Here is a 17,429-nt window from a genome sequence, read left to right on the forward strand (position 1 = left end):
TCCTCCTCCCTGGGAGCCTCTTCGTGCAGCTTGGCCCACTTTCTCTCACCATTTACCTCCATGTCTCTGCAGCATTCATACAAATGCCTGGCTACACATGTGAGCAGGTGGGATTGCAAATGAAGAAGGATCTAATCTGTCTGAAATTTTTATGATGGAAAAAGGTATTAGTGTAAAATGAAAGTAGATACAGTACATTGGTGCTTACTTGTCTGTGATAGTATACTGGGCAATTAGGGTGGGGCTGTGATCTTCTCAGATACATGTAGCAACTCCACATATACCCAGGGTTGGTAACTGCAGCCGTTGTTGTGACAGACTGTCGCCTGGTTGAAATAGTGGCCATATTTCATTGGCCAGTCTGTCACTGTTGGAAAACCCAGCTCTATGAGCTTTGCCTCTGCAGGAGTCATTACACAGCAAGGCCATCTCACCACACACATACTGTACATGCACATTAGCACGTGTAAGAATGAATTATGCCTCTGGACCAGTGGGTTGGAGAAAAGGTGAAATGGAGGAAAAAATAGAAAGTGGGGGGGTGATGCAGTTGCTGCATAGGCTGATCCTGATTCAGCGAATTCTGCTTTCGTTGATGAAGCTGTCAGAGCTAGACACCGTATCTCTCTGAATCTCATCTAATGTACCCACAGTTCTCTGCTTAAAACTTATAGGTTTATGCCACCAGGTGCCTCAGGTTTTACAGCTTTGTCCTGTGGATTATAAGTGGCCTGTGTATGCTATAAAAGTATTACAGGTCAGTGTGATTTAACTGTGCTCTGAAGGTGACTTACAGCTGTGATACAGCTTTTTAAAGCTGCAGCAGCTGAACTCAAAGGGAAAAATGCCATAATAACAAAATATACACCTTCCATATCGTTAACTTCATAGGATAATTATAGTCACATTTTCTTTCAGGTCATAGCCAATGATGAAAAATCAATCAGCAGTGTTAGAGTAAAGTTAAACCAATATCACAATTTGGCCAAAAATATGACTTAGGCAGTTATGCTATGACACTAATGATACACAGCTCTCTCCTCTCAGTCCAGATTAAAAAACTAAAAATAAATGTAAATGTAGACATGCTGTTTCAAAACAGAGATGGGGAGGACACTTTTCCAAGCTTTCATGTGAATCAAGTCTTAGTCATATCCCTTCACCCCCGACCTGTCTGAAACACCTGTGATTAACCAATGTGAGTGGTAATTAGTGAGGTTTTGCCAAGGATGCCCAAAACTATTATCTTATATAGTCATTTTAACAGTCACTTAACCTCATAACTCTCCTCATGTTTTTGTGACTTATCTTCCAAAGTGTTTTGATTTTCTTCATGGTTGAGTACTTTTCTTTTTAGCAGTAATAAAATTGTCATATGTTTTTTTCCCCATTGTCTTCAAACAAGTAGGCAGTGGTAACCAGTGATTTATATAGTTAAACTAGAAATCTGGAGTTTCTGTGGTTATATTTCAGACAGACTGTTTTACAGTGTTTAGGGTTTTCATTTGTCTTGTGCTCATGCCCCAGCCTTCCCTTCTTCTGTCTGGTGAGAAGGTTTTTGCTGTAGCTAAAGGCAGCAAATATGTGACCTCAAGGTGGATTCAGCGATAGAATCTTACGTTATCGATTGTGGTTTTGCGTCTTCTCCTTTGTCTGATGGAACATATGCCCCTGCTCTTTTACCCCGACCTCACTGGCAGTCAGATAAGTATCAACAGCCATCAGCAGATACAGCCTTTAACTGACGCTGCTGCTGCCTGTCCTCTCCTTCCAGCGCTCTCTGTGTCCTCTATCTACATCTCCACTTTTTCCTTCTGGTATGCCACTGATGTCTCTTGGAATGTGGTGATAAGAGTGTGCTGAGTAAGGATACATGTACCAGTGCACTGGTCACATACTCATGTAAAGTGTCATGCATCTTTGTTCCCACTTGGCTTTGTACATCTGTGTACAGTTTTTGGTGTAATATAAGATGTCCTGCAGAGCTATTAGATTACAGAGAGGCTTTTACACACTGTGTTGGGCTTTATAAAGGTGAGACTTCCCTCGGACATTAGATACGTGTGCACAGGCATTCACAGATCACAAGATCCTCATGAATCACTGATGCTTACAAACGTCAATCTGACAAAGGAGAGTAAGGAAGACGGACAAGAAATGAGACGGCTGATACCTGTTTAATCTCGACATGGGGAGTAAGCGAGACCCATCAGTCGTTCACAGGAATTATGACAAATGTTAAATTACTAATGGAGATGAGAATGACCTTTAATCTTCCAGATGATGTGTGTGCACATGAAAGAGTCCACGCCCATCAGTCGCTGTTTGAAAAGACCAATGACTTGAATCATTTTTCTGAAGCTTGATGCTGGGAGAGAGAACGCTGTCCAAGACTATCGAGGCTGATTTAACGCACTACACACACACACTGTCGGACAGACCACTCACGCAGACAGACACACACTCAGCGGGCTCCTTCCCATGCTTGTGTTGTGGATTAGTCAAATCCCTGACTGGCTGCTAAGCTGATTAAGGGGGTGTTATGCACTGGCCATTTGGAAAGACTGGAAAGAGTGTAGATACATCCACATCCACACCCACTCACATACACACACGGCGGGACAGCTCAGCTTAATATTGTCTCTCCTGCTGGCCCAGGATGGTATAATATGTGTGTGTGTTTTTGTTTCATACCTCGCTGTACCTCCTCAGACAGATGGTGCAGAGCACTGCGGTCATGGCTTGCATCCCTGCGGCAGACTGTGTGTGTGTGTGTTTGTGTGTGTGTGTGTTTGTCGGTGACAGAGTGAGATATGAAGGAAAGACAGAGATGAGGCCTGTTGGAACAGACTGGGGCCCAGATGGCTGTGTCCGGCAGAGACAGGAAATAGAGGTGAAATCAGGAGGGTAGTACCCTTGAAGATGAACCACACACATACACACACATGCACAAATTACCCTAGGGGCTTGGATTTCAGGATTGAAAGTCAAATCATGGCAGCAGATGAATTATGAGATGATGAATGATCTCACAAAGTGCTGAAAACAATTAGTTGCTACCTGACCAACTGAAAATTAATAGCATTTTCTGTTGCTGCGTTGTGAGGATTCCCTGCCTTTCTCTGTTTTATACTATATTTTAATCGATTTAGCAAATGTAACTGTTTGTAGTGTTAATCTAATATCATAACAACTCTCTGTGCAACATAAAAAGACCCCTCCCCCATCACACACTCTCATGAGCGCCTTTTCCAGACTGGGTTAGTAGAGCAGGCAAGGGCTGGAAAAGGGGTGAGGAGCTAGTTAACTTTTGATAAGCAGCCTTTTTCATTATGCATAGAAACCCCAGCCCCCAATCTTCCTCTTACACCAAATACGAGGAATCAGAGCATGGGAGAGCCCGGCTTCTGGTGGAGGAGTAGATTCAGGCTGCTGGAGGAGTTAAAGCTACTTTATTATTGTAGGTGTTTCCACCAGTTGGTTGACATGGGAGACTAACTCCATCCAGTAGCTTTGCGACCCCTGACCCCTGACCTGTGCTCCCACCTCACGGAGTGCGAGGAACCCCGACGAGAGCCCACATGGCTCCGACTGTGGACAACAAACACACACTTTTGTACGCACACCAACACACCTCTCATATTCCCTTCTTTTTCCTGTTGTTGTGTTCTTTTAGTTGGAGATGAAGCGTCTCAGTAGCTAGTAAAGGGTTAATGACTTCCTCAACTGAACAGAGAGGTGCAGAGTAGCATGGAGGAATTTACCCCCGCTGAGGGCACCCTTCACAATAACTCTCCTTCTTTCTGTCACCTCCTTTCACCCAGCCTCCACCTCAGTATTTTCCCTCATTCTGTCAGCACAACTACCCTGAAGGGTCTTTCAGACACTCATTCCCACATCTACTGCAGCTGACAAGTGGGTGATTAAAAAACATCAATAATTAGCATGATACATTTAAAATGATTTATAGCATTTTCATAGGTTGATTTTTTTTTTTTTCTTTTTTGGGGTTCAAGTGGAAGTTGAAAGGAAACTATTTTAACTATTGTGGTCATAACATGATGAACCCACATTTCAGAAATCCAGAAGTTGAACATTAAAAACAATTGTGAACATAAAATGTTTAATATGCATCACAATATGCATGACAAAATGAATAAAATATTTACAAAAGTTGTTACCTTACATCGTCAATTACACAAACCTGAAAGCCCAGAGAAATATACAGTATATTGCTATAATTCTTAAAGTTTTCTGGAACTGCTCTTCTATAGCTTCTACTTCACAACAACTGAAATATGAGATGCAGTTTAATACGTCTCATTTAGACAGTTCAAACAGCACCTCTGTGTATTTACCCTACACTCCAACAGGGTGTTGTGAAATCAGCATAACTCACAAGCAGATACACCAACTGTCATGAAACATGGAGCATTGAATAAGTGAATTTCCAGACATTATTAGATTTCAATGCATCTAGCCTAAGAATAAATCAAGAAAGTTTTCAATATTTCTAAAATTATTTTTCCTGCACACATTTGTGCTCCCTCTTGGAAGCACTTCAGTAGATTGTAGGACACAGAATAATGTTGGTAAATATTACCTGAAGTCAGTGAGCTCTACTTTCATACTTCCTATTTGTATGTCTTAGGTTATCAGTGCTTAAATGGATGCTTAGTTTGTCTTTGTGTAGTGAGGTCAAAGGTCATAAGGTTGCTCCTTTTCCTATCTAAAAGCATCCTTTAAGTACCTCTCTTTCAGGGAGTAGCATTTATAACTTTCACTCTCTTAAAACTCTGGTCTTTTACTTATTTATGCTGAACCACAGCAGAAAAAGCTTGTATTTTTCACATACCCTCTGCTCTCAGCATGTCTCTGCTCTGCCACACAGAGCAGGTCTACCATGGTTTGGCCTTAGACAAAAATTTCCATGTCTAAAAGTCACTAAGCTTGTTAACTTGTCTCCTCAAGACGACACTGCATTTCTTAAAGGTTTCAGGCCCTGGGTGAGAGAGGAAATGCCAATATAAGTTTGTGTGAGTGTGTGTCTGTGTCTATGAGTGTATGAGTTTGTTTTCAGAGGAAAGGTCCAGACCCAAGGAAAAGACATTGGCTGGAATGTTTCCATTCCAGCAATAGTTTTCCCTCCAACACTTACTGTACTGTAATTCTATCTCTTCCTTTTCTCCCCTCCTTACGCGTGTGTGTGTGTGTGTGTATGTGTGTGCGTGCGCAAGTGTGTGTGTGTGTGTATGTGTGTGCATACGCTTGTGTGTATGTGTGTGTGTGTGTGTGTGTGTGTGTGTGTGTGTACAGTAAAGCAGTATTAAGCAGGCATGTCTGGAACTAATAGATTCCACCCCACTGAAGAATCTTATTAGGAAATACTACCTGCAACCTGTGGCTTCAGACTACCTACAACTGCTTAAAAATCACATCTCATAGCCTCAGTATCCACACACACTTAACGTAGACCCCTTCAACCTGCAAACCCTGGCCCAGTTTCCCTCCTTCACTCACTTTGCCTTTCCTCTCTTTTCCTGCCCGGTGTCAGGTTCAGAGGGTTACCCTGGTAAAGTCCACAAATGCCTGCCTTTCTTCAGGCTCTTTCATTTGCAGAAGCAGACAGTCACACACCTCAGTCCAACACCCCCCCACACCCCCCACACCCCACCCCCATCCTGCCGGACTCAGTCTTTACACTCACATACGCACCAGCTTCCTGTAGTTGTTTTAATATGACCCTCCTCTCCCGTGTGCTCCCTGCTGGCCATGAACCGGTCCGACTGACTTCCTCTCTCTCTGTCCTCTCTTCCTGTGTGTACGGGGATGAATGGACATATTATTCACAGTGACGCAGCCCCCCCTGCCCCCACCATTTACACTGCTTTCTGTTCTTTCTCCTTTTCTTTCTCCTTCTTTCATTCTTCTGAGGACAATAGCATGAGCTCACAGTGGTACAACTCAAAAAATACCACCCCATTCTGCCCCCCCCACTCTGTGCTGCAGTATCAGCCCCTGGAGCAATGAAGACCAGGCCTTACTGCACAAACACAGCATGTGCACATGCTCACACACACACCAACACAAACAGAATGAGAAGAACGGGTAATATTCTACCTTGCCGGTAGCTACATCTTCTGGTTTGACATCTTGGATTTCTGAAATATTAACTGTCAAGTGTGTGTGTGTGTTGGTATGTTCCCGCTGCGTCCACTGATTGCCTGGCACAGGTTATGGGCACTCATTCCCGGTGCTGACAGAGAAGCTCGTGCTCAGAGGATAATCCTTGTGTAGTTCTTGTCAGGTCTTTTGTAACTGCAGTCATTATTTTTTGTCAACTATGATAACAATGCTCGGTAATTGCTGACACTGGAGACCCAGATATCACAACAGCAAAATTCCAAGTGAGGAGACAATATTCAGATTGTGCACAAGCTAATAACTATAATAATCTAGAGCTGCCACTAATAATTGCTTTCTTTCAGTTAAATTATTTTCTCACATAATCAATGAATTCCTGGTTAATATGAAGAAAACAAGCCCTCATAGAGAGAGGAAGTCAGTCGGACCAGTTCCTTTGGACAAAAGTGACGTCTTCAACATGGTGTTTTTAACCAACTGCAGCCCCAGACCTGAAGATGTTTCATTGATTGTCTTAAACAAAAGATTTCACAAATTGTTATGTTACTACTTTAGCTTGTAAAAACCATAGAAATAATTTTTTAAAGTAGCGTAATTTGTTGCAGGAAAGCATTGCATTTATATTTAAGTCCAGTAAGTTGATCTGGCTTCTTAATCACTTTGGTCATCCTGGTTCTTTGTTTTAAACTTGTATGCCCCAGCTTCTTGTTCATTTAACCTTTGTAAATATCAGAAATTAACTTGTTGATTTCATAGTGGAGAAAGACAGGAATACTGGATTAAACTGCACACATTATCCCTTAAATGAACACGCTTGTCTGTCTGTTTGTTCCCCTGCATCTCTACGGCCAGTTCAAGCCGTGTCTCGAACACTCATTGCATCTACTTGCAAACAGTTGCAAACAGTTGTGCGTGTGCATATGTGTGTGTATCCAGTCAGTCCAGTAATAGAAGAGGACAGATCTGGGGTGGGGGTTCCAAGAGTGGTCTGGATAGCTGCAGTCAAAACTGCTCAGAGTGACAGCATGGAGTCATGCTGGAAGTGTGTGTCAATGCTTTACCCATAGCCCCAGGTGATTTTAGGTATAATGAGTGCTTATATGTATGTGGCTCCTATCTAGGCCACCTCTGAACTGCATCCAGGGCAACCCTTACCTCTGTCAGCTTCCTACAGCACTGCCTAAAGCTGGTGCTGTATTTGCTACAAAAGCTAATGACAAACATGAGTCTTAAAAGTCAAAATTGGGCTAAAGTATTCTGTGACTAGTGGGCTTTTGGCAGTGCTAGTGATGATTTTTTCCAGTGTTATTTTCTTCTAGGTTTCACTCTACACATTTGCATGCAGTGATATGTCCGACTGTGGTTTTGAGACAAATCAGACCAGCTGCCTTCAGCCTCAGACTGCTGCAAAATTAACAGCAGGCATTGACCATGGTGGTAATGTCATTGTAGTGTGGTTTCACTGTCTCCGTTCATCATTTCATCATCGTTCCAGACTTACTTTTCTCTACATAACAACAAACAAACTAATACATGATGGATAAGCAGGAGGGGCAGCTCTGAAGAAAAAGGGTTTGAGATGGAAAAACCTCACACTCCTCAGACCCCTGCCATTTCATCATGAGCTCACTGTGAGCCACATAGTGTGTCTGTCACTTTTCATGTGATAACATTTCCCTCACAGGCATTGACTGATCAAACAGACCAACAGGTGGTCACTGGGAATAAGTAATGCTGCAATATTGTAGAGCCACCAAAAACAACAATGACAATACACAAGATGACATGCTGTTAAAATAGGATTTATGACACCAAAGTACATGAAGTACGCTTAGTTAAGTCTATATGCTCTGCAGAACAAACATTCTCTTAAGTCGAGCCATCTTTACAGAGAAGCTCACTGAACATGTTTCAGGTGAAAGCGGTTCAACACACTGTTTCTAGCTTCTAAAAACCTGATGCAGATTCAGCAATCAGAGGTGTGTCCCCTTTTACAAAAAAAGGACCAAGGGTCCTGTAGTCCAACAGCATATTTAAAGATATTAATTGACATTCATTTAACATTTCGAGGTCACTCAAGGTCAAAGGTCATGGCACCAAATGAAAGCCCACATGTGACTTCCTATGCATTGCCAATAGTAATTAATTATATCAAAATCTTCAACTGTTTTGAAGTTATAGCACTTTGAAATTTGTCCCATTATAAACCAATGGGGATTTTTAAAATTTCAAAAATGAATTAAAAAAATCAAAAATCAAGATTTCACAATTCTTTGAACAAACTTGGTAGACCTTACGCCAAAGATATTCCGTAACAAATATCAAGCCATTCTGACTGACGGTTTTGGAGAAGATTCTTGAAAAATTGTTGACGGACGATGAATGGACGGACAGACAACTGATACTAGTAGTCCATCGGTTCTTTCAGGCCGTTGGACCAAAAATCAGAAATTTTAACTTGCCAAGCTAGATATAAAAGCTGGAGAAAGAAAATGATACAAAAGTACTCTTTACTAAATCAAGGTGCCATATGTGACTCAAGAACCACATTAACATTTAAAACATTGCAGAAAGCAAATAGTTTCCCTTTTGAACTGACATGAAACACCAAAGGGACACAGTAACACAAACTAATCAACTGTTGCTTTGGTTGATTGACTTTGTAGAGCTTGAAGTGGGTCTTGGAGATTCAGTTCATTGTCAGAAAGAGCTGCCTAGGGTGCATCGGTGATTCACCTGGTAGAGCATGTAGCGCATAGGCATAAGGCCTTACCTCAGCAGTTTCATTATAACCTGAGGCCATTTGCTTCATGTCATATCCCCCCCATATCCTGTCTGTCTCCACTTGGTCGGTGAAATACAGCTCCAAAAATAAGTCTTTTAGAGAAAGGACTGCCTGGCTGCCAAGTAAAATTGTGAAAATATACAATATATAGTGTACACTTAAGCTGATATTGATATTTTCTTAAGCTGGCCTGAACCCAAAATAACGGTTTTATACCCTCTTGTATTGGCATAGGAGCCTGATGTCTGTCAATCACACCTCTGTCTCCAACTAATCCACATCCTATTTCTTCTCATCTCTTTTGCTGACTTTTAGCACTTTTAAGGAATAATACAGCGAGTTGAGTTAGGCTCTGAGCGGGGGGGGGGGGGGGGGTTACACTGGAAAAGTTCTGTTTATAGCTTCATGTGAACAGTCGCTTTATAAGGGCAAGGGACATGAAAATATCAGAATACATATGTGGCCAAGGGCAGTATCACAGGAGCTGAAGTTAATTTGATAAACATAAAATGTGTCGCAACATGATGGTATAGAGATACGTCAAGAATTGCCTTTCCAACAAAATAATGACTCACATCTGTTAAAATAATCTCATATTGATTTTTTTTTTTCCCCAGTACTGTCCAATGGGGCGGGGGGTGCTCAAAAATCTCACTGCTTAAAAATCTGCTTTTTTCAGCCTTTATTATGTTTGTCATGATGTAGCTTGTGATGTGATGAGGATAAGAGTGTGTAGACAGAGCCAGACAGCCTTCAGTCCTGTAGACAGAGGTGGAGGAGGAGGAGGAAGGGGAGGGAGAAGCGAGACGAGCATCAGTAAAGTAGAATCCCAGAGACCGATTACAAGACCTGCTCTCATCTGCCTGGAAAATGTGACTGGACTGTCTGGAGGGGGTGGAGGCGTCACATTCCAGTTCACATCCCACTTCGTACTGGCTGGATGGGATGATGATCGTAACAGTGGGCCCAAACGGAAAAGAAGACCTGCATAGATCTTCTCTGTCGGCATCTCTCCTCTGTGCTGTACCGAGCTCCCTATTTCTCAGCTAACACTCCTCTTCTGTTGGCGATAAGTGTGTGTAGATGGATAAAGATGAAAAGGATTTTTTTTTTTTATCCCTAAGGGAGATTGAGTTTAGCAGCCAGTATCAACAGGGTGCATGGTTTGGAGTGCTCCTGGTTAGGTTTGGTTGAGTCACAAAGCCGTATATTTAGTAAATGGAGCATGCTGTCAGAATCACTCTTCATTTAATGTGACTGGTAGGGGCCCAAGAGGGATTTCAAAGCTTAGGGCATGGCCTTTGTATTAAATTAATTTTACCTCCATTAAACCCGCTTTCTAAACATTGGGGTCACTTTTCTTTGTACATATCCCCCCTCCCCTCAAGCTGTTACCCCACTGATGGCCTTATGCCATTTGTCAGCTTCTTGCTCCTTACATAGCCCACTACAGATGGGAGCGCTTGTTTTCAGATGAGGTGTTTGTGTGTTTGCCGTGTCTTGTTGTCATGAGTTAGATAATTACAGGGCCACCATCTCGAGGTTTTGTGTCGCACTGACTCACAACCCCCCCACCCCATCATTGACGGTGCTGTTCGATGAGCAAATTGCACACAAGCATGCACGCACACAAGCACCAAGACAATAACATGTTGTCGAGGCAAATACTCACACCAGGTCATTAGCACGGGCACAGACTGTGTGTTTGCATTTATTTGTTGCATATGTGTGTGTTTGTGTCATAAAGCCACAAAACGCCTCTGTTCTGGCCTTTTAATCAACAAAGAATGACCTAGCAGACACTGCTTCTAGCTAGTGCCACAGTATTTAGATCTGTGTTTATGAGCAGGAGAGAGAGAGAGAAGTGGGAGACAGGGGGAGGAGCGAGGCGGTTACAGACACATTTAGATATCCCACTTCTCTTTGTGACGATGAGAAACTGCACCCTCAGCTGTAAAACACAAAAGCAGCATCAACAGTCGCTTATTGGGCAGACAGACGGCTGACATTCTGCCAGTCTGTATGTGTGTATGTGTGTCTGAATAAGTGTGTGTGAGGGGAGTCTATACAACACTGGATCCAGGATGGAGGCCAAAACTGTCCGCTTTCTGTACAGCCAACGTTGTAAAGGTAGGACAGCTGTTGGAGAGTCACGGAGGTGCCACAGAGGCCGGTAGTTGTTGAAGTGTGTGTTTCTTGACTTCTCAAAGCCAGTCATGTACAGCCCACTCAGCATTGGCAGGCAGCTATGAGAGCATAGCATTAATCTGTCAGCTGTCAGCGCTGATCCAGCTTATCATCCTGGTGTGTGCGTGCTTGGGTGTGTGCACATGTTGCTGTGTGTCCCTGTCTGTAACAGCATTGGGCAGGATTCTCCAGAGGACTTTTTTGTAGCCAGTGATTGAATATGGTTGCTGAACGTGTCTGCTCTGAGTGCACTCTATTAATTTGAGGCCAGACCAGAGAGCAGCATGGAGGAGGGAGAGTGGATGGAGGCAGGAGGAAAATGAAAAGTGATAAGCTGGGATAAATGACTGCCTCTGGAGATCTCTATGCATGGAAGAAGATAGATAATCGCGTGCACACACGCATACGAATGCGATGATGTATGCACACGCACAGCAGTCTGTTCTTTCCAGAGCGGTGGGAGGAGAGTGGATTTCAGCCAAGACTCCAGGCTGATGTGTCAGTGGATCTGCCAGGTGTTTTCACTGGAGCAGGACTTGATGTCAGTCCAGTCAATAGCAACTGCAACAAGGGAACGGACTTGAACATCTCACACATTGTTGTAATGTCTGTGTTAATAATAGAACACCGTCAAGTGTTATGAATGTAAAAACTACTCACTCTTACGACTACAAGTGTATTTTCATATTTACACCTTGTGATCCCTGGCATTTAGAGTGGACAGCTAAATGATGAAAAGGAATATAATTGTTCTGGGAAACTGGATTTTGACCTTTTAATCTGGAATCTTTAAAGCAGTGTCTATAAAGTTGTGGCAGACTTAAGTATTCTGTGTAGGAAGCCCTTTGTGGTTCCACTATTATTTATTATATCTGTGGAAAAAAGCCCAAGCCCTGATCTCATCTTTCTGTTTCCCTTTTCCCTTCACCTTGGCAGAGATCCGTGCCCAGCTGGTGGAGCAGCTCAAGTGTCTGGACCAGCAGTGTGAGCTGAGGGTGCAGCTGCTTCAGGACCTGCAGGACTTCTTTAGAAAGAAAGCAGAAATAGAGATGGACTACAGCCGCAATCTGGAGAAACTGGCGGAGAGGTTCCTCACAAAGACACGCAGCACCAAGGACCATCTACTCAAGTACGTGACACATGGCCTAGCACTAACACACTACGGTTCTTAAACCAGAGAAAACATATGAGTACTCAAGAAGGATATTGTTCTTCCCTTTTAAAAGTTGCCAAGTAATTCTAAAACTGTTGGAAAATCACATAATGTCTTAATATAGCTTTCTAAAGAGTTTGAAGACGTCCTTTATAAGAAAAGGGAAGTAGAAGGGAAAAAAAAAAAAAAAAAAAAACGAAACCTAATGATGAGGTTATACTTAGAGGGGTCAGTTTGCAAATGTCTGACCTACATTGTGTCTGTGATGACTTCACATCTCTGTTTCCAAATCTAAAGCGAGCTGAAATCAAAGGAACAAAGGCCAGATTTTCACAATACACACCCTCCTTCAGCAGCTCTTTATTCTCAGTCCAAATCAGAATAAGTATACAGGTAGATGCCTTTATGTCGTTTCATGCCGCTGTAGAAAAGAGAAAACACTTTTCACAGCTTCTGTGTCACAGAGTAGATCCATCACCCTTATAGCTGTCAATCATGCATTTAACCAGCTTACCTGTCTGAAACCAAAATGTGCGTCGCTGGTCGATTTCCAGCCTGCAGAATTTGGTACAATTCTTGTTTCCTGTCAGCTCAGTTGAATGACAACGTGAAAAAAAGTAATTATGGATTTCCCTCTCGACAGCAACAAAAAGCTATCAATCACTGCAGGTTTAATGTAGTGAAACACCATCAGATTTACACCTTGGCTTTCCTCTACATCTACTTTACATATGCATTAACACCCTATATCTGTGTATGTCTCTCTGTGTGTAGCTTCAGATTTATCCAGATATACCCAGGTGGTGTTTTTGTGCTTGGGCAGTTTTGCAGTGTCATTAGGTGTTTGTGTGTAACTTTTACCAAACATGGAGTCTCTTTCCCACAGAGAAACATGACTTCTCATTCCTTGTCGTTCACTCCCTCACACACACATAAAAAGCATAAATTAACAATACACATCAAAACTCATTGTCATTTTTAGCAACATTTAAGATTTTTACCATTTTTTCAGGGAGAGAATGGCCTATTTTCACTACGGGGAAGGAATTATTAATTTTCTAGGTAATCACTTACACAATAATAAATACAGGTTTTGTGCAGTTTAGCTAAATACCCATTAGCATTTATGCTTTTTCATCTCACAGCCTGTGATTTGGAAATTGAGAGAAGGAGGCGTTGACATATTAGGAGCTTTGTGCATGAAAACATCAATCTATCCTATTCAGGAGTATTTTACTGGATGGCCTCATCACTTTCGTAACATTTTTTTATTGATTATTTGAGGGTTTTCTGTACGCTTCTGTGATCATTACACCATTAAAGTATCTGTTTGTAAAATGATGCTATATTGGGCACGTGCTACCCATTTGTTTTTATCTCTCTGCTTGTATGTCAAGGCATTGAAATGGAAGTACCCAGTATATAAACATACATAAATATGTGTATTTTACAGAAAAGCACTGATTGATGACCATAACATGGTGGCTTTTGACTTGATTATGCATTGCTGATAACCGGCTGATCAGTTTCTGATATTGTCAAATTTATACACACAAGCCACTCATTTTATTACTACACTTAAAGTACATTTTCAGCTTGTTTATATTTGTACAAAAACACTGTGTTTGGTAACCTGAAGCAGTTTATTTTGAAATTCGTTCAAGTTAAAGTAAGAGAAGGTTCTGTGTCCTGGTGCAGTTTTGGAGAAAATGAAAAGCTCATTTAATAGTCAGTGTTTTATTATAAATATAATTAAATTTTACTCTACAGAAACATTGTATATTGGTTTGTGTAATAAGTGAAGTTTGTGATAATCTGCTCCGTACCTTCATCTCATTCCGCTAGATTTGCTTGAACTGAGGAGAAGGAATGGGTTCATCTTGTCTGCTTGTCTTCCGTCTATTTCACTAACTTCCTGTTAACGACGTCTACCTCTACATGGCTTGTTTCCTCTTTTGTCTGCCTTCCCCTTTTTCCCTGTGTTGCTCTGGTTCTCTTTTTTCTTATGAATCATAGGCTTTTCCACCTATATTTCCTGTTAATCTTTTCTGCTGGGGGCTTACCCACATGTACACTGTCTCACACACACAGACACACACACAGACTCACAGATTTAAAGAGATCAATAGGTCCTCTAAACGAAACCCCACTCCATCCAAGAGGACATACCCCCGACACACACACCCTCCAGCTCAGATCAATACTGAGACAGTTGCAGACTATGAGTTTTTCTTTGCTGGACTTAGGGGGAGGGAAAGGGTTCAGAAAAGAGGGCAGAGGACAGAGAATAAAATATGTAGCTGAGGAGGTTAGCTACCGCAGATGCTACAGCTGGTCTCACCTTATCAGATATCCAGATGCCATAAAGAACAAAGATTACAAGTCACTGACTGACAAGTGTCCAGTCTTTTTTTATGTCTTCTTCTACTCTCATCGCTCATTTTCACTCTTTCTGCTCTCCTTGTCCTCCAACATCTGTGTATTTAACAATCTTCCTGCATCTGCTGCTGCTCAGTCCGGGTGCCACGCTGGAATTTCAGCTATTTTCCGGTTATGTGTGTATTTTTTGTGTGTGTCTGAATCTAGGTGTGTGTGTGTGTGTGTGTGTGTGTGCCTGTGGCTGTTTCTCTGCAAAGCCATGCGTTGATGGTGCTCTGAGCGGTGTGGGGTGTGAGAGTTGTGTGTGTGTGAGTTGATTCCATGGAGACCCCTGGTATTTCTGCTATTTGGCAAGTCTGCGTACAGCAATGGTGGGGGGTTTACACGGTTAAATCATATTGTGTGTGTGTATATATGCATGCCCTGGGGCTGACAGGCTGATTGGTCACATGGAGAAGCTCTCACAAGTTGCGCTCTAATTCAAAGCCTACCCTTATGCTAAATATTAGGACAGTTCAACAGTTAATGGACTACAGCCCCTTACAAAACCCATGGCTACAGCTCTATTATTGTAGGGTTTTCTGTAATGTTCTAAGACTTAGGTGCATTGCAAAAACATTTCATAGCTGTTACTAAGCTGTAGAAGTGGCAAAACTATTTTGCTACCACTGGTGGAGTGGAACAATATCATATTAACTTGAACAGACCGTTTTGTCTCCTGGAAGCAAGGTTTTCAAGTGGGAGTCGTCTAGTAGCAAACGGTACAATTGAAATTAAATGTTTACATTCTTTAATACTGGGATGCATCATATTCCTTTCAATTTTAAGTATTATCATCATAAAAATGTTCATGTTAATTTTTGTCAATAATAATAAGCTTAAAGGTCAATTTCTCCTCCCAAATAAGAGACGAAGAAACCGGACTCACTGGTATTTTATTTATGGCTAAGAAATTATCAGACAATTATCAGAAATCCAGAGGTAGAATATTTAAAAGTTACAATGAATGAAATCACAATGAATATGAAATAAATTGTGTATTGCAATGATTTTTATCTTAAGAAAAAAGTATATAGTATTATGCTGTTTGCCATTTTTGCTTTGTAGGACACTTGTAAGCAATAAATTGTGTGTGTGTACTTGTGTCCACTAGTGCAAATATGGTGTTTTTCAGAAAATGTTGCATCATTTAGCATTACTGCTGCTGGGCTATCTTTCATCATCCCTGAGATTTTTTTTTCTTCTAGGTATTTTCTAAATGTTGTAACTAAACCATTCCAAATTTACACAAACACGCATAGATTTCCACCTCTACAAAATGACGGCATTAAGCCCATTAGAAACGTCAGGAAAACAAAAACTTGAGCTCATCCTGAACTCAGTGGCACAGATTATCACACTGTCAAAATCCACTGAACATGTCACACCCCTGCTGATCTAACCTCACTGACTCCCTGTATCACAACGGATTAACGGTAAAATCTTACTATTAACATTTAAAGCTGTCCATAACCTTCTCTGCGCCTACCTCGCAGACCTCCTTCAAACATACACTAATCAGCAGGTCTGCTGGCACTAATAACCATCAACGACAGCATGATGGGTGCCAGGGCATCCTCTTACACTGCACCCAAACTCTGTGACCCAATCCCCCATCATATTCACACACTGGTCTCCATCAGAGAACCCAAAACACTTCAAACCCACAGCTTTCAATTAGTTTACTCATTGAAACAGCAGTATTCCAAGCATTTTATGACTGGTTTTAACCCATAAAGACCCAAACATCCACTGGTAACCAAAACCATCTACTGACCTAAACTGTTTAATATCTGTAGATCCACTAATCCTATTATTACATGTGAGTAATTGGTGTAAAATGCAGTTTGTCATGTTTTCATGGTCATCAGATATAACCCATTTGGACGTTCAGAGGCTCTGTAGTTACCGTGGAAACACAGTGATCTTCTACAACATTGATTCGTCAGTAAAACCTATGGAGTTTGATCAATGACAGTGGATGGACACACTTGGTTTATTTTCAGTTAATTATATATTTTACTGAAAAAGTCAAATTTTCTTCAGTGTTCTGTGTTTTTGATATAATAACCCTCAACTTTAGTTTGAACTTCAATGAATATCTGCATGATCACTAAATCAAATACAGTGAAATTCCTGATTTTTACTTTTTTTTTTAAAACACAGAGAATAATATTAGAGTAAATGCATGTAAATCACTTAAGAAAAGTTAAAAATGGAGAAAAAACTATTTTGGAACTGCCACAAAGGTAGCACTGGGTCTTTATGGGTTAATATAATGTTCAGTTTAAATCCATGCACTGTTACTTTAGGTGTACTGATTTTATTTGTTGTCAGCTGACCTTCAGTGTTAGGAAAAGAATCATTAGATAAAATCCAGTAATATTATTATTAATTATTACCCCAATATTGTGCCTATGTGAATTTTTTTTTCGCATTTGTGGGTGAGAATCCCATATTTCTCCTTCACTTATCTTGTCTTGAACTAGTCTCACATAAATAACATGAGGATTTGTTTTATTTATTTATTATACAAAAATGCCTGTGGTGATGCCCTGTTTAATGCTATTTGCTCTGATCCTGAATATGAATGACCATTTAGCATTTTCTCTCCAATGTGAGTCAGTAGCATCACCTGACCTAAAAACTATGTTCCCAGATTGCACCATGTGACCTTTGTGTGAGCCAATGACATTTGGTTGTTTACCTTATGATAGCTAAGAGTCAGAGGGTTGGGTGATG

The 17,429-nt window shown here is 41.3% G+C and overlaps 1 protein-coding gene across 3 annotated transcripts in view; it reads left to right on the forward strand.

Annotated features, from left to right (window-relative positions):
- srgap2 (SLIT-ROBO Rho GTPase activating protein 2) overlaps positions 1-17,429 on the forward strand; it is a 62,430-nt gene that overhangs the window by 20,333 nt on the left and 24,668 nt on the right. For 2 of the 3 annotated variants that reach the window (XM_030133867.1, XM_030133868.1), the window contains exon 2: positions 12,053-12,245. In XM_030133867.1, the coding sequence (XP_029989727.1) occupies positions 12,053-12,245 (193 nt within the window). Of the gene's footprint in view, positions 1-10,881; positions 11,060-12,052; positions 12,246-17,429 lie in introns of those variants that run through there. The other variant, XM_030133869.1, reaches the window with a different exon arrangement.

Source organism: Sphaeramia orbicularis, chromosome 5, assembly GCF_902148855.1.
Source record: "Sphaeramia orbicularis chromosome 5, fSphaOr1.1, whole genome shotgun sequence".
Lineage (NCBI taxonomy): Eukaryota > Metazoa > Chordata > Actinopteri > Kurtiformes > Apogonidae > Sphaeramia > Sphaeramia orbicularis.